The sequence below is a fragment of the Mesoplodon mirus genome (genome assembly GCF_964341445.2).
Source record: "Mesoplodon mirus genome assembly, chromosome: 19".
In the NCBI taxonomy this organism is placed as follows: domain Eukaryota; kingdom Metazoa; phylum Chordata; class Mammalia; order Artiodactyla; family Ziphiidae; genus Mesoplodon; species Mesoplodon mirus.
Genome location: NC_138995.1, coordinates 29,254,965 through 29,280,402, shown reverse-complemented (window position 1 = coordinate 29,280,402; position 25,438 = coordinate 29,254,965). Strand labels below are relative to the sequence as shown.

The 25,438-nt window shown below is 47.6% G+C and overlaps 1 protein-coding gene across 2 annotated transcripts in view; it reads left to right on the top strand.

Annotated features, from left to right (window-relative positions):
• Positions 1-1,587: 1,587 nt before the first annotated feature.
• The window catches only part of LOC309795425 (liver carboxylesterase-like), a 29,377-nt gene continuing 5,526 nt past the window's right edge, over positions 1,588-25,438 (top strand). Inside the window, exons 1-11 of one of the 2 annotated variants that reach the window (XM_082607747.1) lie at positions 1,588-1,680; positions 5,550-5,754; positions 9,988-10,132; positions 12,575-12,708; positions 14,697-14,850; positions 16,328-16,432; positions 18,536-18,640; positions 21,282-21,320; positions 21,646-21,786; positions 23,934-24,014; positions 24,718-24,865. In XM_082607747.1, the coding sequence (XP_082463873.1) occupies positions 1,629-1,680; positions 5,550-5,754; positions 9,988-10,132; positions 12,575-12,708; positions 14,697-14,850; positions 16,328-16,432; positions 18,536-18,640; positions 21,282-21,320; positions 21,646-21,786; positions 23,934-24,014; positions 24,718-24,865 (1,309 nt within the window). In that variant the 5' untranslated portion in view covers positions 1,588-1,628. Of the gene's footprint in view, positions 1,681-5,546; positions 5,755-9,987; positions 10,133-12,574; positions 12,709-14,696; positions 14,851-16,327; positions 16,433-18,535; positions 18,641-21,281; positions 21,321-21,645; positions 21,787-23,933; positions 24,015-24,717; positions 24,866-25,438 lie in introns of both variants that reach the window. The other variant, XM_082607746.1, reaches the window with a different exon arrangement.

Sequence of the window (25,438 nt, the reverse complement as noted above, 5' to 3'; positions counted from 1 at the left end):
GAACCCGCGCCCCCTGCAGCGGAAGCATGGAGTCTTAATCGCTGGACTGCCAGGGAAGTCCCTGTGTTTGATTTTTGAGGAATTGCCAAACTGTTTCCTAAAGCAGTCATAACTATATTATAATCTGGTTTTTTCCCCTTCGCAATAGATCATGACTGCCTTTCCTTGTCAATAAATAGAGGTGTGTATGACTTCCCTGGTGGCTCAGTGGTTAAGAATCCACCTGCCAATGCACGGGACACGGATTCGAGCCCTGGTCAGAGAAGATCCCACATGCCACAGAGCAACTAAGCACATGTGCTACAACTACTGAGCCCGCGTGCCACAACTACTGAAGCCCCCACACCTAGAGCCCGTGCTCTGCAACAAGAGAAGCCACCCCCGTGAGAAGCTCGCGCACCGCAACAAAGAGCAGCCCCTGCTTGCCTCAACTAGAGAAAGCCCGCACGCAACAACAAAGACCCAATGCAGCCATAAATAAATAAATAAATAAATAAATAGATAGATAGAGGTGTGCATCACTAGTTTGAGTGAAAGCATAGTATTTCCTTAGCCAGCTGTACCAGAATGTATTTAGAGAATGTCCTATTGTTCAACATTTAATAATTCTGTAAAACAGGCTTTGAGCATTTTCCTTGTGTCCCTAGTGAGTAAGTGGCACTTTCACAGGTGTACTCAGAGCACTTTGTATCCCTCTACTTTGGTGCTTTCAGACTGCACTGCAATCTACCTATCACCTCTCCCTGCATCTGTCTTATTTATTACATGGTGAGTTCCTCCAGGAGATGGAACATGTCTTGAATTTATCTTTGTATCCATTGCACTTAGCATAGTGCCAAGTATTTGGTAAATGTTTGGAGAATGAATGAATGCGTGAAATAATGAATAAATGGAAGGAAAGATGGAGGGATGGATGAATGAATAGAGCCAAAGACTATGGAGAGAGGGAGTCCCTTTATTGTAAGAACATTCTGTCCAAAGATCCCTGCCTGGAGAGGTAATGAGTTCCCTGACCCTGCAGGTGTGCAACAGGAGGCTGAGTCACTTAGCAGGAATACTGTGAAGTTAATTTAGGCATCAGAAGGGAGACTGAATGAGATTTAAGATGTTTCCAAAATAAGGGCATGGAACTCTATGAAATAGAAGCCCAGGGAAATGAAAAGATTTGCCCTTAATTCCCCAGCTGGGCAGCTGTGGGTCTGGGATTTGCTCTGAAAGTTTTCAAGTTGTTCTGAGGACCCCAGGCCAAAGCCTCCCCTTGTCCAAAGGCCTCTGTGTGCTGGTGTCTACCTTGGGTAGCCCACAGCACACTAAGGTTAGAGTCCAGGAAGGGAAACACTTATGAAACAAATCGTTGAACCTGTAGGTGACTACCTGTAACTGGAGAGTAAAGTCTGGGCTCTTGATTTAAAAGAAGGTAAATTCTGGGTGGGCATGGCTTACAGCCCTAAACAGCAGCCCACAGGGAAGGGTGGGAGAGCTTTTCTGTTATTTCCAGATTAGGCTACTGAGCAACTGGGGCGGGAGCCTGTGCAGAGAGCTGGGGGCGGGGACTGGGGGCGGGGACTGGAACAGCCCCTCTGAGCAGGGCCGAGACCTGCGGGCACAGGAGCTGCTGTCCTTCCACGATGTGGCTCTTCGCTCTGGTCTTGTCCTCCCTCACCACTTTCACGGCTTGGGGTGAGTCCTCCTAAATTCAAATAGTGGGGGACCTTTGGAAATCCTTGTGTGGGACAAGGGGAAGGAGTGACAGGCGTGGTTCTGCAGCAGTGTGCGCTCTGTGGACTTGGACCCTCTAGCCCAGCCGGTTCCATGCAGCAGGAGACACAGTGGACTATAAACACCCTAGACTCGGCTGCACGCCGCCACACCAGAGGAGGACAACCAGCTAACCTCCTGGTTGGACAACCAGCTAACCTCACCCTCCAGTTGAGGACTTCGGAGAGTTCCGTATCTTTTCCTCTTGATTACTAATATGGACGTGGCCAAATCCTGGAGGTTAGCTTTACCAGAATATTAATACCGCCTCTGGAGGCAGAGTGTGTGGGTTTGCATCCCAGCTCAGCACTTACTAGCACTGTGAGCTTAGGCAAAGGACTTCCTTTTTCTGTGCCTCAGTTTCCCCCTCTGTAAAATGGGGGTGAAAGCTGTATCTACATCATTAGTCTGTTGTGAGGTTGAAGTGGGCTGTTGTTTCTGAGAGAGTGCCTGGAATGGAGAGAGTGCAAAAAAGGGATAAAGAAGTTGTTTTAAAAGACAGTGTTGGGCTTCCCTGGTGGCGCAGTGGTTGAGAGTCCGCCTGCCGATGCAGGGTACACGGGTTCGTGCCCCGGTCCAGGAAGATCTCACATGCCGCGGAGCGGCTGGGCCTGTGAGCCGTGGCCACTGAGCCTGCGCGTCCGGAGCCTGTGCTCCGCAACGGGAGAGGCCACAACAGTGAGAGGCCCGCATACAGCAAAAAAAAAATTAATTAATTAATTAAATAAAGACAGTGTACTGGAACTTCCCTGGCGGTCCAGTGGTTAAAGACTCTGCACTTCTACTGCAGGGGGCGCAGGTTTGATTCCTGGTCGGGGAACTAAGATCCCGCATGCCTCGCAGGGCAGCCAGAAAAAAATGACAGTGTATTAATAGACAATTTGGGGTATTCTAAGGCCCACAGATCAGGAACCAACTGTCATTGAAAAGATGGTTTATGAGTCAACTTCCCCACAGGAAGGAGTACAGAACTACCATGGTGGGCCTGGAGGTGAAGCCCTGGGTGGGTCATAAGACACAGGGAAGAAGGAGGAACTGGGGGTGAGGGGCTTTATCTTGGTTGCTGGGGGGAAGGTAGAGGTGAGGCAGGATAAGCAGGTTTGGGATTGGCAAAGTAGCCAATTTCAACAGGTTCTGGGGCTTAGGGACTGCACAGTTGTCAGGTACTTGGCGTGGAGTGATTAGGGCAGGATGACAGTGGCCAGATGTGGAGGGCCTGGTAAAGAAGGTAGTTGGGGTACAGGCTCTGGCACGCTTGAAGGGGAAGTTCATTCCTATCATTAGGGATGGGCGAACTCTGGGAGGGGCAGTCCCTCCAGAATCAGCAAGGCCCCAGATGTCAAGGCATCAGAATACAGAACATAAAAGACCTGGTTAATACAAAGGTGTGGCAAGGGACCTCAGAATGCATCTGTGCCATTTTATAGATGGAGAAACTGAGACTCAGAGAGGGAAATGTACATGCCAAGGTCAACCGGAAAATCATGCTCTGAATTCTCTATCTCCTGAGTCCAGAGCCAGTGCTCTGGCTGTCAGTGCACTGACAGCCCAGGATCCACTGGGTTTTATCTTCTTCCTGGGCCTATGACACTGTGAGAGGCCTGGAACTGAGGGTAAGAGCAGAGTAAGAACCAAATTAGGGGCAGATTATTCCCTTACTGCTGTTTACCCCCTGGCAGGGCCATGCCAATTCCACCTTTAGAAAGCCCATACTGGGAACTTCCGTGGTGGCCCACTGGTTAATAATACACCTGCCAATGCAGGGGACACGGGTTCGAGCCCTGGTCTGGGAAGATCCCACATGCTGTGGAAACTAAGCCCATGCGCCCCAACTGCTGAGCCTGCGCTCTAGAGCCCGCATGCCACAACTACTGAGCCCACACACTGCAACTACTGAAGCCACATGCCTTGAGCCCATGCTCTGCAACAAGACAAGTCACCCAATGAGAAGCCCACGCACCGCAATGAAGAGTAGCCCCCGCTTGCCACAACTAGAGAAAGCCCGCGCACAGAAACCAAGACCCAACACAGCTAAAAATAAATAAAATTTGAAAAAAAAAGGAAGTCCATACTGGCTGCCTCCATCTTCTCAGTTACTTATTCTGAAAAATGGGCATATTGATGTCTACCTAGCAAGGCTTTTGTGAAGATTAGTTTAAAGGAAATGGAATGCCCATGTAGCACATAGTAAGTGCTCAATATACTAACATTACATATAACACAAGTGGTAACTGCTGCCGTTACCTCTCAGCCAATCGCCCTCTTTTTCACCCTTGCCAGTTGGACATCTGTCCACTTCATCTCTCTTGAAGGTTATCATCGGATTTGTCTGTAAGACCAAATCTGGGTTATTCTTTTCTGTTCTGGCCACATACTTTGAGAGAGAGGTTGACCTTGTGTCTATATCTAAAAGGGAACAATTGGGAGGATGAGAGGCTGGAAATCGTTTCCTGTTAGGATGCTTAAACAAACTGAAGCTGTTGAGGACGGACAAGAGAAGACTTGAGGGATGGGTATGAACATGGGTCACTAAGGCTGCCTGTCACATGAAGGTGCAGGATGTCCCAGAGCAGGTAGGACCAGGACTGATGTGGCAGCTGCAGGGAGATGCATTTCAGCTCAGTGAGAAAGAACTGTCTGCTCCACGAGAAGGGGACAGATGGAATCTGAGCCCCAGTGTCGCTCCCTCTGGATGACCGTGCTCAGAGCCAGCAGAAGGAGCCTCTTCAAGCTGATTGTGTCACTCTCTTTTACTCCAGGACGGTTCACCTCTGCTCATTTACCCACTAGATAAAGCCCGAATCACTCGTCTGGCGTTTGAGACCCTCCCAGACATGAACCTGTCTCATCCGGGATTATGTTCCTCCCCCATTACTCTTCCTGACCCAAATGGGCCAATCGCTCTTCCTCAAGCAGGTCTTGCACTTTGCTGTCACAGAGCCTCACCTCTGCACAATCTCATCTCTGTTTATACCTTTAAGCACCCTCTTCCACCTCCCCTTGTCACTCCTTCCACTACTGCAAGTCCCAGCTCCAAGGTCACTGCCTCCATGAAGCCACCAGGCAGAAGGCCTCGCTCCCTCTTCTGTCTCCTATGGCACCTTACTTGGTACCTCTCTCAGGACACGGACCACTTTCTTCCCAGCAGTAGGGTCAGGTATGTATGTGGCTCATCCTCCACATAAGGCCAGATTTCTGAGAGGAGCAGCCTGCTCTTGTTCATCCTCTCATCCAGCGTACAGCTCGGCACCAGCGTCCAGTGATTGTTTCTAGATGCTCCTAAGTGTGGAAACTGAATGCCTTCTTCATTCCCAGTGGCTCTTCGTTTTGCATTTATGTCTTATTGGATGCTGTTATACCTCCAATTCCAATTCGCTCCTTCAGAGAGCGCTGTGAGTTAAGAAGGACAGTTAGCTTCACTCTCTCTTACATAAGAAGAAACTGAGGCTTAGAGAGTTGAGGGGACATTCAAGATCACGTGGCAATGGGCCTCCCTGGTGGCGCAGTGGTTGAGAGTCCGCCTGCCGATGCAGGGGATACGGGTTCGTGCCCCGGTCTGGGAGGATCCCATATGCCGCGGAGCGGCTGGGCCCGTGAGCCATGGCCACTGAGCCTGTGCGTCCGGAGCCTGTGCTCCGCAACGGGAGAGGCCACAACAGTGAGAGGCCCGCGTACAGCAAAAAAAAAAAAAAAAAAAAAAAGATCACGTGGCAAAAGTAACAAAATTCACCCAGAATCCAGTTCACACCTTCACCACTGACATGTCCTCATTTCCTCTCAATGTCCAGCAGGGCAACCACCCTCACCGCCTGTTGTGGACACCGCGCAGGGCAGAGTCCTGGGGAAATATGTCAGCTTAGAAGGTTTTGCACAGCCTGTGGCCGTTTTCCTGGGAGTCCCTTTTGCCAAGCCCCCTCTTGGATCCTTGAGGTTTGCTCCGCCGCAGCCTGCAGAACCATGGATCTTCGTGAAGAATACCACCTCTTACCCTCCCATGTAAGTCAAGGTGTGACTCTGGCATCTTCCAGTGGGAATGTTAGCCTCAAAGGGACGCAGGAAGGAGCCAAGGCAGTCCTCTGAGTGGCTCGTACTTCATCCTGGAATCCTCAAGATACTGTAGATCGTAAAAACATCCCAGGGGCTTCCCTGGTGGCGCAGTGGTTGGGAGTCTGCCTGCCGATGCAGGGGACGCGGGTTCGTGCCCTGGTCCGGGAGGATCCCACATGCCGCAAAGCGGCTGGGCCCGTGAGCCATGGCCACTGGGCCTGCGCATCCGGAGCCTGTGCCCCGTGGCGGAAGGGGCCACAGCGGTGAGGGGCCCGCGTACCGAAAAAAAAAAAAAAATTCCAGAACTCTCATAGCATTCTAGAGCCCTTTATTCAACTACTATTTATTGAGCAACTTTGCCAGGTATTTTCTAGTTTCCTGTAATCTATTAGTGAACAGAACAAAGATCCCACCTTCATGGAGCTTGCATTCTAGCAGGGGCAGATAGATAGTAAACAATATGCAAATTAATAAATAGACTATACAGTATGTTAGAATATGATAAGTGCTGTGGAAAAAAATAGAAAGTTGAGCAGGTGAGGGGTTTCGAAAGTAATGATTCTGTTAACCTAAAACAGTAAAACAACCAGATATTTTACCAGCAAAACCAGAGATTTATTTGGGAGCAGCAAAGAATTGCAACTGGGGACATACAACTATGGCAAACCACATGCAATTCTGGTAAAAGGAAAGGAAACTCTTTTATAGAGGCAAAGAGGAAACTAGGAGGCACTGTTATAAACAAAAAGTCCATTGGAGGAAACTGGGAGTTTGTTATGTAGTGGCTTTTAATTGGCTGAGTAATGGTAGTCTCTGATTGGCTGAGCTGTTGCCGGGCAAGAAGGAAATCTTTCCTGTAGTAAAGTCGTGTCACTTCTGGTCAGAGGTACACAGTATGTCTCTTCCTAGGGGGATCTGTATTGAGGTGGAGTGATATCTTCCTGAGATCTCCCCCTCCTGACCTCCAGATTCCATTTTAGTGAGGGTTCTCTTTATTAATTTTCAAAGTTCTATTCATTTTCCTTCTTGAACTTTACCATAGTGGGAAGTGAGGTGGGCCAGGAGATGTGTGGATGGGTAGTGCTTTGGGGTGTTGACTGGGCAAGTTCTCAACTCCCAAATGTGTCTAGGTACCTAGTCACAAGCAGAACAATGGTTGAGGTGTTCTAGTTAGCTGGTCAAGTTGGGCAAGAAGACTCACAACTCTCCCCCAAGACACCTTAGCTGTCTACAAGCATTGATTCAGACCTTATTTATCTCAGCAAGAGATTTCTAATAATTTCCAGGGTCCTGCCTCTTGCTGAATTTTCTTTTCTTCTCTTCTCTCCTTACTCCCTTCCTTCCTTACTTCTTCCGTTCTTTTAAAATAATATTCATTCTTTTTATTTCCTGATTGCAATTAATATGTTTTATTTATTTTTATTGCAAGTATACATTTTATTTCCTGATTGCAAGTAATAAGTAATACATACTTATTACATAAAAGTGAGAAAATATAGGTAAGTAAAGGTAAGAAAATGAAAATCATACACCACCTAGCAAGAACTGTTGTTCATACTTTAGATTCTATTTTTCCAGTCTTTTATCTGTTGCATAATTTCTCCCTTAAAATGTAATCACATAATTTTCTGTACCCAATTCTAATGTGTGTGTTTTTTCCCCCGCACCAAAAAGCAATTCTCACACACCATATGTGTGTACAACAATTTAGCTAATTCTGACGCTCTCTTCCTAGAGATAGCATCAGATTCCACAGATTAAGGGCTCAGCTCCACAATAACTCCCTCTGCTTCAGATGCCAGTTCCATGTCCAAGTTGTCACCTATGCTTCTGACCAACTGGCTATAAATTAGAGGTTCCTGTGACCCCTTCCTTAGGTTCTATTAATTTGCCGTAGCAGTTCACAGAACTCAGGAAATTAGCTTTTTCACTAGATTACCAGTTTATTATGAAGGATATTAAAGGATACAAGCCACTAGCCAGATGAAGATATCCATAAGGTGAGGTCCCTAACAAAGGAGCATCCATCCGTCCTTCTGGAGTTTGGGACCCAGCACGGTGGCAATTAGAAGAGTTCTGGTTCACCTACCAGGACGCCCTCTGAACCCTGTCCTTTGGGTTTCATGGAGCCTTCATTACATGGGCAGGATGATTGAAAGCATTAGTCACTGGTGATTGATTCCTCTCCAGCCCATCTCCCCTTTCCAGAGGTCGGGCCTGTGGCGCAAAGTTCCAGCCCTCTAATCACATGATTGTTCCTCTGGCAACCAGTTCCTGCTCTTAGATGAGGTCCAAAAGTGACCTCATTAACCCAACAGTATACACCACTCAGGAGATTTCAAGGGTTTTAAGAGCTCTTCAGCAGAAACTGGACAAAGATCATATACATATTTCTTCTTATATCACAATATCATATTACACGATACAGATACTTTATTTTTTAATTTATTTATTTTAATTTATTTATTTTTGGTTGCACTGGGTCTTCATTGCTGCATGCAGGCTTTCTCTAGTTGCGGCCAGCGGGGGCTACTCTTCGTTGTGGTGTGTGGGCTTCTCATTGCGGTGGCTTCTCCTGTTGTGGAGCACAGGCTCTAGGCACGCGGTCTTCAGTAGTTGTGGTTCACAGGCTCTAGAGCGCCGGCTCAGTAGTTGTGGCGCACAGGATTAGGTGCTCCATGGCATGTGGGATCTTCCCGGACCAGGGCTGGAGCCCATGTCCCCTGCATTGGCAGGCAGATTCTTAACCACTGCACCACCAGGGAAACCCCAAGACAGATACTTTAGATGCCTGTTTTGCTCATGAAAGTATATCATGAACATCATTCTATGTCATTAAATATCACACCCCGACATTTAATAGCTGCATTACATTGCATATTGAATGATAATTATCGCACCTCTTATTTGGGATTATTAACTGTTCTTGATGATTTTGATAATATAAGTAGCACTATGATGAATATCCTGTAGCTAAATCTTCATGCATGTTCATAAATATTTTTGGATAAGTTCTAAGAAATAACATTTCCAAGTAAGAGTATTTTTAAAATTTCCCTTCAGAAATATTCCAACTGCACCCCTTTAATTAATATATGAAAACCTCCATTAACTGAATTTTTAACAATGTTTTGGGTTATTAAAAATGATTTTGGGCTATTGAATAGGCAAAATAGCAGTAATTTTTATTATCATCGTCATTATATATATATTATTCTCTTTATTCTACATTTATCTGAATACTAGTGACATTGACTTATTTTTCTCTTTTTAAACTTTTGATTGTCTTCTTTTATGAATATTATGCCCCTTGCCTTGGTGATCTGGGGAAAGCACAGTGGGGAGTGGTGGTGGTGGTGGGATGAATTGGGAGATTGGGATTGACATATATATACTAATATATATAAAATAGATAACTAATTAGAACCTGCTGTATAAAAAAATAAATAAAATTAAATTAAAATGATAAAAAGAAAATCTCCAATAGGGCAACCAGTAGTTCTTGCCTGTGATGGGTTGATGATAGAATTTTAGCATGTCAGTGCTGCAGGACCGTTATGGAAATCACTCCCCTCATTTACACAGAGGAGCAGACTGGGGCCCAGAGCAGGCAAAGAATTCACCCAAGGAAACCCAGCAAATTAGGCTGAGGCAGGACTAGAACATAGTTCTCCTAAAGCTGCCCCACAAATATTTCACCCCTGACCTGTTGTAGGCCGTAAATAACTGCCATTTGAGTGATTCCTCCTGGTTTATGGAAGTGTCCCATGGACTAGAACATGTTTCCCTGTTGGCAGAATATGGTCACCCTATAGCAGGCATCATACAGCGCCCCGCGGAGAGCTGGTCTGGACCCAGGGCATGCAGGAAATGGTCCTTTCCCAGGCCCATCAGCATATAGGCAGCCTCCTTCCTTGACTCAGGGCATCCCAAAGGCCCTAGGAAGGGAAGAGGGTCAGGCCTCACCATACCTGGTCCGGGGAGACCTTGGTGAGCCTGAGAAGCCCCCATCAGATGCCCCTGGTAGCCTCCTACCTAACCCAGCGTCTTGAGTCTGGTGAGAACAACTCTATTTACTGCCCTAAACCTGCCAGCCCAAGACCTGGCCTGACCGCAGGAGACATCTCCTTGGTCAGCTCTGATTGAACTTCAAGAATTCTTTTCTCTCCTTGCCCCTCCCAGGTGCTCCCAAGACCCAGTGGCGGGGCAGAGGATCTCAGAGCTCTTTACCAACAGAAAGGAGAACATTAACCTCACGTTTTCTGAAGACTGTCTTTACCTAAATATTTACACTCCTGCTGACTTGAGGAAGAGAAGCAGGCTACCGGTAAGCAGTGGGAACAAATGGTCAAGGCTGGTGTAGACTGGAAGGGGATGAAGACAGTGTTGGGTTGGGGCGTCTTGGGCCAAGGCTGTTCCAGCGTCCCCAGGCTGTTCCCCAGGGGCCCCAGGGCTTTCTTTACCACCACAGCCAAACTTGACATCGGGGAACACAGGTTTTCCACACCTCAGTTTCCCATAGTGACAGACATAGGGCCTCTGGGGGAGTTTGCTGTACGTCTGTAATGAACATTTTAATTTGTCTAAGGTCTCTCATGCTAATAGATGGACAAGAGGATTACTCTTAATTGTTAGATTAGGAATCTGATACCCAGGGTGGCTAAGACATAATTTCCAATTAAGTCAGAGCTGGAAGGAATCTTGGAGATAAGCCAACAACCCAACCCTTGTGTTACAGATAGAGAAACTGAAGCCCAGTGAGGGGAAGGAGAGGTCACAGAGTACGGTTGGCAGGACTAGAGCACCAGTCTCCTGATCTTCAAGTCACGCTCTTTGACACACACACACTAGCAAGTGGAGCCTGTGTGTGGCCTTTCCTCAGCACACAAAGACCTTCTCTGACAAACTTTCAGTGTCTCAGTGTCACAGGTGGAGGGTGCTGAGCCTGGAGCAACAGAGAAGCACTTTCCTTTGCCTTTGCCAACTATCAAGATGTTATTGTAGATAATTTCACTTCCTAATTTACTTTGACACAAGCTGATGACCCAGTGAGTCAGCATTTCCAGAATAAATGGAAGCCCAGAGATGGGGCAGCCTTCCAGACTCAGGCTGGAGGGTGGGGCTGGTCTGCTGGGAAAGGAGGGGTCAGTGGGGTAGAGACAGGAGGGGTGTGAGCACCCAGCCATCTCCCAGGAACACCCCTGGCATGGTGCTCAGATGTGGAGGAGGGCATCTGTGAACTTGTGACTAGAAGGTGGCCCTGCACATGCTGGGCTCAAAGAGGTGGGGACAGTTGTTCATTCATTCATTCATGCATTCATTCACTCATTACCCTAGTACATACTCAGTGCCCCCATATGCGTAGCTAGAATTGGAGGTTGAGAGAAAGGAGGAACATAAAACCATGACCACACAGCCCCTGCCTTCGAGGATCTTAGCATCTGGGTTGCACAGAGCTGGACTAGCTTCTTCAGCAAATCACTGCTGGCCAGCCATTGGCTCAGCCTGGACTCAGAGGTGACTGCACACTCAGTCCCTCTGCCCAGAGGTAGGCAGGGATCAGAGATGTAGGAGGAGCAGGGGCTCCAGGAACCTGAAGCTGGAGAACCTCTACTATGGACACAGGCTCTGGAACTGCAGGGTCTGGGTGTAAATCCTGGTTCCGCCTTCTACTAGCTGAGAGACCTGGCTCTGTTTCCTCAAATCAGGGATAATCACACACAAGTGTTCAATGATGAATATCAAGATTTATGTCAGTATCTGACACAGCACATGAGGCAAGACTTGCTGATGCATTAGTGAGAGTTGAAGGGAAGAAATTCCTCCTGCCCCAACAGCCAGCCTACTGCACCGTGGCCATTGGCTGCCATGTGCTGGGCAGCTCAACATGTGGACTCTGGAGCCAGACTGACTGGGTTCAAGTCCTGCCTCCACCACCTATTAGCTGCGTGACCTCAGGGTGGTTAAGTGCCTCAGCTTTCCTGTCTGTGAAATGGGACAATAGTAGTCCCTATCTCGTGGATGGTTTATTTTTAAATGCTTAGAGCAGTACTTGACACATAGTTCATGTATGAGTTCTTTGATTTTTTTATTAACAAAATCATTATACTATTATTTTAGCCATTCTCACTTTCTTGCTATGTGAACTCTTTAAATTCAGGGCCATGCATTATGAATTGTCATGTCCACTCTCATCCTTAATTCTTACCACAGTCCCTGGCACCTAGTAGGTTTTCAGATCATATTCATCAGATGATTGAAGACTTCTTAGAGGAGGTGGCTTTTAGGCTGGGCTTTGGAGGATGGGTGAGATTTGGGGAACAGAGGAGGCAGCGGAAAGGCCTATTAAGAAGAGGTACCACCCGGGGCGTGTGCTTCTTGACATGGTCACCATTCACGTGAGAAGTTTATTTCACCCCACAAAAGGTAACTAAGGTGAGGCTGAAATAAGCTTCTAACCAAGGGCTGTTGCATGCGGAGTGTGCTGAGCTGCGTGAGGGGTCCAGGAGTGAGGACGGTGGGGGTGTTGGAGAGAAGATGATGCTCTTAGCCTTGGCTGTTCCCATGATGATGTTCTCAGCATGAAGAGCACGGGCAGGAGGTGGCACTGAGGCAGGGGAGACCGGCAGGGGCAGCCAGGGTGCACTGAGTGGGGTGGTGGCCTGGGCCACAGCTGGGAGAACGGGTAGATGACCAAACCAGACAGCCTCTTGAGGTCTTTCCCAGCTCTGTTTCCTATGCCCTGTACGGTTGCTTCCTCCCCATCCAGGTGATGGTGTGGATCCATGGAGGAGGTCTGATGTTGGGCGGGGCATCAACCTATGATGGGCTGGCCCTCTCTGCCCATGAAAACGTGGTGGTGGTGACCATTCAGTACCGCCTGGGCATCTGGGGATTCTTCAGGTAAGACACTGGACTCTCCTCACGGCCCATTGACCCTCATTGTGGGAGTGCTAGGACCCCACTCTGGTCCTGCAAGCCCTCAAAGGGATCTTTGCTAGGTTCCCTACTAAGACATGCAAGTCCCCTCGTAATTGGGCTCTACCTACCTTCTCCTTCCCCAGCCACCCTGGTCCACTTACTTGCATGTAAAATGCCTAATCTGCCTGACAAACTCCTATTATTCCTGCAAAGCCCAACCCAAATGTTACCTCGTCTGAAATGCTCATCTCCTTTTCACCTGTGCTGCCCAGCATGTTGCATACCTGTAAGATGACAGTTAACATGCAGCGCAGCAGTTAGAGGCTTATACGTCTTACCTCACGGGGAAGTAAAGAAGGAGCGGACTCACATGAGAGCTCCGTAAAGTCTTGTAGGTGGAGAAACGGGCGGCTGGAACTTGGAGGCTGTAACGAGCACCTGAATCCAGTGGACACGTCTACGGGGAGGAGCGTAGGGCCCACTCACCCCATTTCCTTCGTGGAGTTTGGCACATGCGTGAGCGAAGCTTCGAGTCTCCTCCATGGAGTCTCCGTGGGGACAGGAACCGGACTTCCTGCAGGCACAGTTACTGAGCCTTTTCTGAATGTACAGCCCCAGGACCTCTTACCCTCAGATGGCTGGTGGGTGGGCTGGGGGAGGGGTGGTCATCTCACTGGAAAGACCTATGGGCTGGAGGAGGGTTGTCCCAGGCGAGTCATGTCCTGGGATGTGTCACCTTTACTGAGACTCCTCATCTCCTTCCCCCACAGCCCACGGCTGCTCCCAGTTACAGTATAACTGCATACACTCCCCCTTCCCCTCCCCCAGGCTCTCCTCTACCATGTCAGGGTTTCACCCCGACCAGACACCACACTGCTCTGGTCCAGGTCACCAGCGTCCCAGCCTTGGCAGCAACCACACGTCACCCCTCAAATCTTTTTGAAAAATGTCCTTCTCTTGGCTCCTGGCCACCTCCTCCCTCATGGCTGCTCCTTCTCGGCCCTTCCCGGACCCTCCCCCTCCCCTCCCCCTCCCCGTCTCAGCCTCTGTGTGCATCTTCTTCTCTGTCCCACTGGTTCCCTAAGTGACCTCAGGGGGCACTTCCAAGCTCCCTATTTTTAGCCCATTTCTTCTTTGAAACCGGCAGGTACATCATTAACTACCTCCTGCCATCCCCATGGGACACCTGAGGGCGCCTCTCCCTTCCACTGACAAACTTAACCCTTGACTCCCGATGCCCTTCCCCCCAGACCCTCCTCCTTTCTCCACAGGGCCTCCTGCTCAGCTGCAGGCAGCTCCACCCTTCCAGTTACTCAGGATAAAAGCCTGTGGGCACTTGGATTCTTTTCTTTTCCTCACACCCCACATCCAGTCACCAGCAAGTCCTCTTGGCTCCACTTTTACAATATATTCAGAATCCAGCCACTTCTCACCTCCTCCCTTGTAGTCACCCTGTTCAAAGCACTCTGCGTGTCTCCCCTGGATTGTTGTAATAACACCTACTTTTATAACCCTGCTATTTTACACCATGTCTGATCCACACAGTAGCCAAAGTGATCATTTAAGACATAAATGGAATCATGTCATCCCTGCAATGGCTTCCTAACTTACTCAAGATGACATTGACATCTTTACTAAGGCCCTCAGGGCCCTCTGTAGCTGTATGTCCTAGACTCACACTTTTGTTCACTGGACGCCGGGGCCTTTGCATGTGCTCTTTCTTCTGCCTGGAATTCCCTTTGGAACTGTAGAATAGCCGATACTCAATAAATAGATGTGGGATGGATGTATAGAGCGCTCCAGTGGAACAATGCTGCAGGATGGGAGGCAGGTGAAGACCCCAGTGTCAGGGCTGTGGAAGCCCAGCCTTTTCCAGAAGGCTCACCCAGACCCCCCAGCCCCATCTGTGGTCCTGAGGGCCCTGCTCTGACATCTCTGCTCTCAACCCCACCCTGTCCTCTTACTCACAGCACGGGGGATGAACACAGCCGGGGGAACTGGGGTCACTTGGACCAGTTGGCCGCACTGCACTGGGTCCAGGAGAACATTGCCAACTTCGGAGGGGATCCAGGCTCTGTGACCATCTTTGGAGAGTCAGCAGGAGGGGAAAGTGTCTCTATTCTTGTAAGTGTTCCTGGCCCTGATGTGGCTACCAATGGGACCCCTTGCAGACCAGCCAGTCTAGTCATGGGACCTGGATTCAAGGCTGACCCTACTATGTGCAGCGTCAGATGGTGAAAAGTTATGGCCAAACTTTCCTTGGTCCCCAGGGAGCTCAGAGCTCAGCTTAGCATCCTGGGACCATATCTCCAGCCACGGCTGCAACGGAGACATTCCTCCTGTCCCGTGTTGGTTGAGCTCTTACTCTCCTTCCTAATCATTTTACCATTAGTACCCACCTCGCTCCTCTTGGGAAGTAGGGGTGGGTGTAAATTCTGAATAAAAAGAGGCAACCATGCAGTTGGGTGCCATGTCATTATTTGGCTTGAAGCCAGATCTACAATTCAAGGGGACACGAACACTAAGAACAGGTCAGAGGCCTCCTCTGAGGAGGTCTGATGGCTTGTTCATGCTCAGGAAGGAGGGCAGCAGCCTCTGGGACTGAGGATGGAGCTGGGCTGGGGGAGGAGGGGTAGAGAGAGGAAGGAGGATGGAAGGGGGGATGGGACCCGGGAAATGGAACACAGACACGACCTGGGAGGCTGATGTGGGAATGGGAGTTGGGAGACACCGAGGGAAGCAAAGGTGGAAAACCAGATTAGAGGTGCTGGGAGCTTTTAGAAACCCTCCAGCTGCCTCACAGTTGAGCAGAAGGTTAACACTATTACTGTATTTTTAAAACATATGTTGGGTTCATAGTTGAATATTCAGAGGAAAATGTTTTTAGTTTATAAAATGGAGAAAAAGAAAAGCATAGATAACTCCCCCAAAATAAAAAGTCATCCACAATCCCATTAGCCAGGGATTGTCACCATGGACAGTTTTTTATTTTTCTAGTCTTTTTTCCATGAATCTATCTATCTATCTATCTATCATCTATCATCTATCTACCTATCTATCTGTATCTATGAATTTTTAAACAAAAAAACTTCCTTAATATTATAACACAAATATTTCCCTAACCATTAGTTATTCTTTCATATTTTTTGTGTGTATAGTCGAGTACAGTATATTATTTCATTGTAAGAATGAAAAATACCTTATTTACCCAATGTCATATATTAGAACCTTGCGTTATTTCCAATTTTTACTGTTATAGATAACACGAACATTTTAGAGATTTTTATGTACCTCCATGATCATTTTCCTTAAAATAAATCCTAAGTAATGGAAATGGGGAATCAGAACTGTGCCTTTAAAGTGTTGCTAGGAATTGCTGAGCTGCCTTTCAGATACTTTGATTGTTATAATCAGTGTGTGCCACACACTTCCTGTTTTGTCCTTCACTCTGCTCCTGGCTCCTTCCAGCTGAGGTTTTCTTGCAGAAGCCAGGCCCCATGGTCTCCAGGGGAACAGCCCAGGATAGGGATGTGGATGGGGGTAGCTCTTGAAGACCCCTCCCCGTGAGCATAAACTCCCTTTCTCGCCACCCTCCTCCCAGGTGTTATCTCCCCTGGCCAAGAATCTCTTCCACCGGGCCATCTCTGAGAGTGGTGTGGCCCTCACTTCTATCCTGGTCAAGAAGGACATGAAGGCCGCAGCTAAGGTAGGTCTCACACTGGACTGTCCCCACACCCTTTGCTGTGCTCTCCTGGAGTTGTCAGGGTCTTTCTTGCTGTGGGAGCCAGCTGACATCCTCAAAGAATCACAGAAGTGAGGGTGGCTGAGCAGGGAGGGCAAGGACACATCTCATCCCACCTCCACCTTCTACCGCTGAGCAAACTGGGGCAGAGAGCAGAAGCACTTGCCAAGGTCTGCGAGTGATCAGAGCAGAGCCGGACTCAGTCTCATGACTCTGGACTGCCAGCCCCATGCACTTTCCACTGAACACACTTCCCAAAGTGTTCCAGGTGGGGTGCTGGCCTGGACAGTGGTCAGTGAACTGTCATCCTATCTTGCCTCGCTCAGGGTCTGAAATCTGATGAACTCATTGGCACCATGTGGGCCTGGAGTGGATTCTCCTTGGGGGCTTGTGACTGGGGTGGGTTCCTGAAGAATTCATTCATTGATTCATTCATTCACTCAACAAATAGTTTTGATATAATCTGAAATCTCGCAACCTCATGAAGCTTCTGTTATAATTGAGGAGACAGATTAATAATTATATAATTGCACAACTTACAAAATGTCAACTGTGACTAGAGCAATAGAGGAGAGATACCTGATGTTATAACAGAATCCAAAAGGAGCACTTAGTCCAGTGAATAGGGGGAGGTTTCCAGGAAAGGCTTCAGGGAAAAAAGTGATCAATGAGTTGAGATGAGAAGGATGAGCAGTAAATTACTTGATAAGAAAAGAATATCCAGGAAGAGGAACAGCCTGTGCAAATGTCCTGTGGCAGGAGCAGGTATCTCAAGTGAGAGAGAGTGAGAAAGGCTGCTGTGGCCAGAGCAGAAAGAGCAGACGGAACCTGGAGTGAAGTGAGGATGGAGCCATCGGCAGGGCCATGCTGCATAGGACCTGGTGAGGACTTTGTCTTTATTTGGAGAGTGTTAGGAAGCCAAGGAAGGGTGAGCAACAGGGAGGCTCTGCTGAGGAGTGTGCGCTGGAGTCATTGATGTGGAGCATTTTCGTCGGGCTGTGACAGCTGGTTAGGTGGACGGGTGGGGTCAGCAGCCACTGGGAAGCAGGATGGGAGGAGATAAGACACCAAGAATTTTAAAAATTGTTGAGACTGTTTTTCAGAATTCTTTGGCTATTAACAGCAGAAGCCCATTGATCAGACTTAAGTCAAGAAGGGGGAGTTTATTTAAAGGAAACAAAGGTGGCAGAAATGGTGCTGGATTTTGCTATCAAACAGGACCAGAAATTGGCAGAATGAAGAATCCAAGACTCATATTCTTGTTCTCTCTCTCTCTCTCTCTCTCTCTCTCTCTCTCTCTCTCTCCCTCTCCTCTCTCTCCTCTCTCTCTCTCTCCCTGCTCTACTTCTTCATGTGCCTTTTAATTTAATTTTTCACCAAAAACATACTGAGCATTGATTGTATGTCAGACACTGGACCAGGCTCTGGGCAGCCCATGTGCACTCTCCATGGTCCCGCCATCATGGAGCCTGACTTCTCTCCTTCTGCATCTTCCCCTCTGGCTGCACTTTGCAAGTGTCTAGCCTGAGGCCAAACTCACCCATTAATTGGGTGAGCCGAGATTTGAAATTAGACAGTGGATTCTGGATTCCATGCTCTTAAGCCCCACTCCATGCTGCCTCTCTTTAGCTGTTCAGCTTTGAGATCATTATGTCCACTTGAACAGAGATAAGGCAGCAGAGGCTGAGGAGTATAATAGGCACGTCTGGGATCCAGGACGTACTGGTCTAGAGGATCTTCTGCTGCCACGTGTTGACTTTAGAAATTGAGGTTGGGGGCTTCCCTGGTGGCGCAGTGGTTGAGAGTCCGCCTGCCGATGCAGGGGACACGGGTTCGTGCCCCGGTCTGGGAAGATCCCACATGCCGCGGAGCGGCTGAACCTGCGCGTCCGGAGCCTGTGCTCCGCAGCGAGAGAGGCCACAACAGTGAGAGGCTCGCGTACCACCAAAAAAATAAATAAATAAATAAATAAAAATAAAGAAATTGAGGTTGGAACAGAACACCTCTTTATTGATGGAGGGAAGAGACAGGGCTCTTGAATTCTGCTGTCACCTGTGATCTCTGCAGAAAATTGCTGTCTTTGCTGGGTGTAAAACCACCACCTCGGCTGTCCTCGTTCACTGCCTGCGCCAGAAGACAGAGGACGAGCTCTTGGAGATAATGCTGAAGATGGTGAGTACATCCACTCTCATGGCCACACAAGCTCCCCGCCCTGTAAATATGGCCCCAGGCTTCATCATTTCAGCTGTCCCCTTGCCCTGGAAAAACTACCTAGGACAGTTTCTCACCTCTCAAGAGCAGTGTCAGACTGGATCTGAATGGGGAATTTCCTTCTTTCTTTTTTATTATGGTATATCTCAGATGTTAGCAAAGATAAAAAATAACATAATGAACAACTGTGTAATAACTCCTCATATCTGTCGAAACTTACTTTTTCCAATCTTGTTTTTCTGATAGATTTTTTTATATGTGACTATTTTCTTTATTGTAAATATATATATGTCACATATAATTTACCATTTTAACCATTTTAAGTGTACAATTCAATGGCATTAACTACACTCATAGTATTGTGCAACCATCACCACTATTTCCAAAACTTTTCATCACCCCAGACAAAAAATCCCTACCTCTTTAAACAGTTACTCTGCCTTCTCCCCTTCCCCCCAGTCTCTGGGAACCTCTAATCTACTTTCTGTCTATGAATTTGCCCATCCTAGATTCATTCATATAAGTGGAATCTGATTGGTTTTTAAGAAGTTAAACATTACACGTTCTCAGAGGTGATTACCATCGTGAATTTTAGGAATGGGGTTATTTAGAACAAAGCTTTTCAGAAAGGTTGCCACAATTGTCTTGGTTAATTTAGAAACCACCTCAATTATAATCCAGTGGTGGCCCAGTTTTCTAGATTTTCTGCATGTCTGCCTCAATAGTGATTCTCACATAATCGTATATCTACCCATTCATCCATCCAACCATCCATCCATCTATTCATCCATCCATTCATTCATCATCTTATTATACATCTGTCCATCCACCAATGAATCCAGTTCATCAGTATCTTTTCATCAATCTAATATCAACTCATCTATAACATTCATTCATCTGTTATCAATCATTCATATATCTGTATTTCATCATCCATCTCTCTAAAATCAATGATCCATCCATCACCTAATGTACTAGCTATCATCCATCTATCCACTTATCCCCCCAATTCAATACTCCAAATATTGACTCATTCCATCCACCCATCCATCTGTCTTTGCTAAGCGTATGGGGGGAGGTAACAGTGTGGGTGATGCAGACATAACTGGATATAGTCCCTGCTCATAAGGAACTATTCCAGGAGAAACACGCCCATATCCGTAGTGGGTTAAGTGTGGTGGGAATACAGAGAGGGGACGCGTTCATTATAGTAAGCAGGGATGCTTCACAGAGAAGGTGACATTTCAGGATTGGTGGATGGCTATGGTAGTGGGTCTTCACAGGAAGCTACAGCACCACAGATACCCAGAGATCAACACTTACAAGATCCGCTTATAAGGGGAGAGTCTGGCCCCTGGACCCCTGAGGATGCTCCTGGACCCCCAGCGGCCAGCCTCCAGCATTGCACTCTGCTCTATTTCCATGGGTTAAGTCCAGTGTAGCCTTGGATCCTGGTTTCTCAGGCTCAAATAAGGTGACCAATGTGTTCAAAGATAAAAACACATCTGTTTTCTGATGCCTAGAAAGAGGTAAATTTATTTCAGCAATTCTCCATGTGGCACAAGAGATCCGCTTATAAGGGCAGAGTCGGTGACTTTGGGAGAATCCAGAGAACCCAAGAGCCCATGTTATCCTTCTGAGATCTTCTGAGATCACGTGGAAGTGTTTCCATGATTATCCTCTCTCCCCAATAACACACGCGGGTGCGCACGCGCACACACACACACACACACCTGGATTGTGGGGTACAACCCATAACGGAGGGACCCTTACTGGGACTTCCTGCATACTGGTCAGGCCTGTTAGCTGCAGTGTCACAATAAAATCAGCACAATCTTGGTGAACTCACAACAAAGGGAAGCGTGGGGTGGGGTGAATTTCAGTGAGCTTGTATGGGTCAGGATTTTCTAATGCAAGACGAGAAAACTAGAAAGGGGTATGTTGTAACAGAATCTTCAGGTAACTAACTGAAAAGTCCAGGAGTTGATGGCTTCAGGCATGTCCGGATCCAGATGCACATATGATATCATTAAGGCTCTGTCTCTGTCCCTCAGCTTTTTACCTCTCTGTGTTGGCTTCACTCTCAGGCAGATTTGTCCCCTGGGGAGGTTAGACAACAACAGTATCCTAGACTTACATCCTATCTGCTTAGAAACCCTCTTTCCCAATAATTCCAGCAAAAGTTTTGGGTAAACTCTATTGAACTGCCATGGGCACATGTCCATCCCTGAAGTAATCCCTGTCTTCAGGGAGATGGTGCATCTCAGGTCACATATAGATGCCTGGAATCATGGAGTGAGGCTGGGGAAGAGGGAGTCCCCCAAAGGAAAATTGGGGTGTTTTTGCCTGGAGGAACAAGAAGAGGAAATGGGTGGAGGGCAGGGCAGGCACAAGCAACAGTCCTCTCCAGAGCTCCCCTCCCCCGTCCCATACCTCCACCCTGTGCCCATGCCCAGGGGAGCTGGTGCCCTGCCCGCTTCCTTTCAGCCCAGCCAGGGTGTCACCAGGAGGGAGAACTTGTACCTTTGACGCACAGCTCACCAGGATCAGCTTTTCTCTCAGGAAGGCTTCTCACCCACAACCTCTGCCTTTGTCTTCACAGAAATTTTTCGCTCTTGATTTACATGGAGACCCCAGAGAGGTAAGATGCTTACAAGAACTGACTATAGATCGAGAGTTGCATATAGATATACATACCCTTCACATTAAATACACATTATGTTATATAGTTTATACCAACTTGAGTGAAGATTTGCCCGCATCACCTAACCACTGCTGGCCCTCGTCAGAGTTCTGCCCTCTGGGGTCCACAGACTTAGCCCCCTTTGTTAGGACCTTGAGTGTGTGGCCACCGCCCATGGGCACACAGGTCTGCGATGCCGGCCGTGAGCTCAGGCAGGTGGAGAGGGGGACGCGAGTGTGACCTCGAAGGGGAGGCACAGACACGACGCTGTACTCTTCCCCAGAGCTTTCCTTTCCTGCCCACCGTGCTTGACGGAGCGCTGCTGCCAAAGACGCCCGAAGAGATTCTGGCTGAAAAGAATTTCCACCCCGTTCCCTACATCGTGGGAATCAACAAGCAGGAGTGTGGCTGGCTTCTGCCGATGGTGAGAAAGTGCAGGCCTCTTAGACTCGCCTCCCCTGCCCGTCACATCACCCTTCCCATCTCTGGTCATAGGACCCCTCCTTCTACGCACCCCCCTCTGGGACCTTCATACACCTTGACGTTTCTGTGGAAACCTTCTCCACGATGGCCCAGGTGTCACCTGGCTGGTGCGGCCCTGGGGACCCACATCCCCACACACTCTCTGCTTGTCCTCCCATCCAAGAATCCTGAAATGTCAGTGCCAGGAGGGCTGGTAGAGATAGGGATTGGGCAGATGAGAAACCCAAGGCCTGGAAAGGGGACGGGGCTTGGGAGTTAAGGAGAGTGAGGCCTCAGACCTGTAGCCTCTCCCCTGGGCTTGGTGCTTTCATAGTTTCTCCATAAATTCCACCCGCCCACACCTCATGCTCTCATTCATCTAACTGGAAAGATTCAAAGGAGCCTGCTTCCTTCTGAGTTAAAATTGACTTCTAAAAGTCCCTTCAGTCAAAAATAAACAAAGCCGGACACTAGTTGAATCGGTAATAAGTTTGATTCAGTGACACTCTTGCTATAGGGAAAAGATCAATTGTAAACTGAACCCAAATCCCTGAAACAAAAGGCTGGAGCCTATCTAAGGCTGCGGGCGTGGGGAGGGGGGATTTGTCCATGAAACTGGACCACCTGGATTTGTTAGCTGGCATTTATCTGGAGAAGAAACAAACTTCTGTCTTTATGACAGGAGACTGTGGTGTAAGTAGAAGCAAGGCTCCCACTGAAGTTAGGCATTATCTTTCCACAGGGACTGGGGGAGAGAGCAAGAATTATCCCCTGAATGTTTGCTTTTCATAAAAGTTGGCTCTCAGGTCCTTGAGAAAACAGGTTGGAGCAGTGGTTTTACATCCCAAAGGGCAGAAAAAGGATTTATAATGACAAGGTTTCCAAAGTAACTGCACTAAGAAAGGGTCAAGGACATACCTGCCTATCACCAGGTTTTGGCTAGAACAAACAGTAAAATCTCCTGGCAGCACAGAGCTTTATAAGGGGGCCTGGGGTCATCCTGGGGACATGGCCTTAAGCTGCTTGTAGCCGTGCTAGAGTTTGGTCAAGTCACTTAGTGCAGAATTTTGATGGAGTCATTATGTGCAGAGTTCTACAGTTCTTCATAACGATTTCAGAGGTTATACCAAAGGACCAAAACCATAATGGCAGAATTTGGGGCTTTCTCTGCTATCTAACACAGGTGGGGTATTTGTGAGGTCTGTGTCATCTGCCCCAGAGCCCTCTACTTGAACACTTGGCTGGTTGAAACCTTCCCTCTCTGTCTTGATGACCACTCTGGAGACTCTAGCCTAAATATATATATATATATATATGCACACATATATATGCACGCATATATATACACACACACACACACACACATATATACATATATATACATACACACACACAAAGACTGGGACAGCTTCCCTTAACAATTACTTTATCTTCTTTGCATTCCTTGATTTCTAGATATAAAAGTCCATTTGATTCATTGATTTTGCCCAACTCATCAAAGACCCATGCCCTACAGAGTGAAGTAAGTCAGAAAGAGAAAAACAAATACCATATGCTAACACATATGTATGGAATCTAAAAAATAAACAAAAAAATGGTCATGAAGAACCTAGGGGCAAGATGGGAATAAAGACACAGACGTAGAGAATGGACTTGAGGATATGGGGAGGGGGAAGGGTAAGCTGGGACAAAGTGAGAGAGTGGCATGGACATATATACACTACCAAATGTAAAATAGCTAGTGGGAAGCAGCCGCGTAGCACAGGGAGATCAGCTCCGTCCTTTGTGACCACCTAGAGGGGTGGGATGGGGAGGCGGAGAGGAAGGGAGACACAAGTGGGAAGAGATATGGGGATATACGTATATGTATAACTGATTCACTTTGTTATAAAGCAGAAACTAACACAACCATTGTAAAGCAATTATACTCCAATAAAGATGTTAAATAAATAAATAAACAATAAAAGACTCAAAAAGAAAAGAAAATAGACCCATGCCCATCAAGATATGACAGTGACCTTCAGCCTGCATTGGTTTGGTTTGCTGGTAACTTTGGTTTTTCCTGTCATTACCTGATGATTCACAATTGCTTAACCTTTGTTTTAACAGTTCATGGGCTACTCATTCTCTGAAGGCAAGCTGGACCAGAAGACGGCCACATCACTCACGTGGAAGTCCTACCCCATCCTTGTAAGAGTCTAGGAATCACAGGAACTGGCTGAGCCCTCAAGAGGGGAAGAGGCTTGTCCCCAGTTGCAAAGCAACTAATGGCAGAATGAAGACTGGGGCTGGGGGTTCTGCCCCACTTTTTCTGCTTTTCTTATCACTACCCATGGTTGGGGGAGGGGGAAAGTTTGCACTGGGCTCAAAAAGTTCACCATTAACACAAGAAGAGAAACTGTGTCACTCACCAGGGGTGGTGAAGTCAAAAATCCAGAAATAGCTAAATTAAAACCACCGAATGAATGAAGAGTATTTTTAGTAAGAGTTTATGGTACATAAAAAATAGTTCACGCCCTGGGGGCTTCCAACTTCAAAGACTGGTAGGAAGCTCGGGGGCCTGAAGTTACAAGATGGCTTATAAAGTAAAAATGAGGAAGTTGTTAACATTTTCAGTGATTGCTTATTACAATAGAGGTTTTCAGGTGGCAAGGGATTGGTTAAAAGTGATTATCTCATACTATTTTCGGGAGATGACTTAGTTTATTTTGTGAATGTTAGAGGGATTTACAAAAAATAACCTAAGTTAGATTTTGCTTATGTGCATGAAATAAGCTAGAGTTAGTTTTGCTTACATGGCTTAAATGGTTTTGTCTGCACAGATAATTCATAAGTCTGGTCTCCATTTTATATTTAACTTTAACAGTGGTCACTTTCACTCGATCTATTTCAGAGCATCCCTGAGGAACTGACCACGGTGGCCACTGACAAGTATTTAGGAGGGACGGACGACCCTGCCAGAAAGAAAGACCTGTTCCTGGACTTGATTGCAGATGGGATGTTTGGTGTCCCATCTGTGAATGTGGCCCGTCACCACAGAGGTGAGTCCCAGACATTGGACGGGAGAGGGACACTGACCGCTCCAGCTTCACTGACTGTCCTGCCCAGCCCTCAGCACAAACACATGTTCAAATTGCTGAGGGTTGTACATCCAAGGCTGATTGCATTTGGCCTGGGGTGGGGCACTGTCCTATTTTGGTTTCCACCAGAAGCAGACTCCGAGAAAAGGATCCAAATGCAAAGAGTTTCTTTGGGGGGTGATCCCAGAAAACACCAGTAGAAGAGTGGAGAAGTGACATGAATGGAGAGGAAGCCAGTCCATACTGCACTGTCAAGAAAGCATCCACTGTGGACACCTGGACCCGGGGAGCTCTGGGAAACCAGCAGAACACATGTCTCAGGGTTATCCCTAGTGAGTGGCAAGAGAGCTGGGGTATTTATCCTCCAACTTTGACGAGTCATTGGTTGAAGACTGTTCCCAAGGGCAGTTAATTCCCTGGTGCTTTGACCTGTTGCACACGTGGGCAGAGTGGTCTCTGGCTGCCAAAGACCTCAGGCAGAGAGCTATGGATGCAGGAGGTGGAACTCAGGCTGGCATGCCCGGAAGCAGGGGA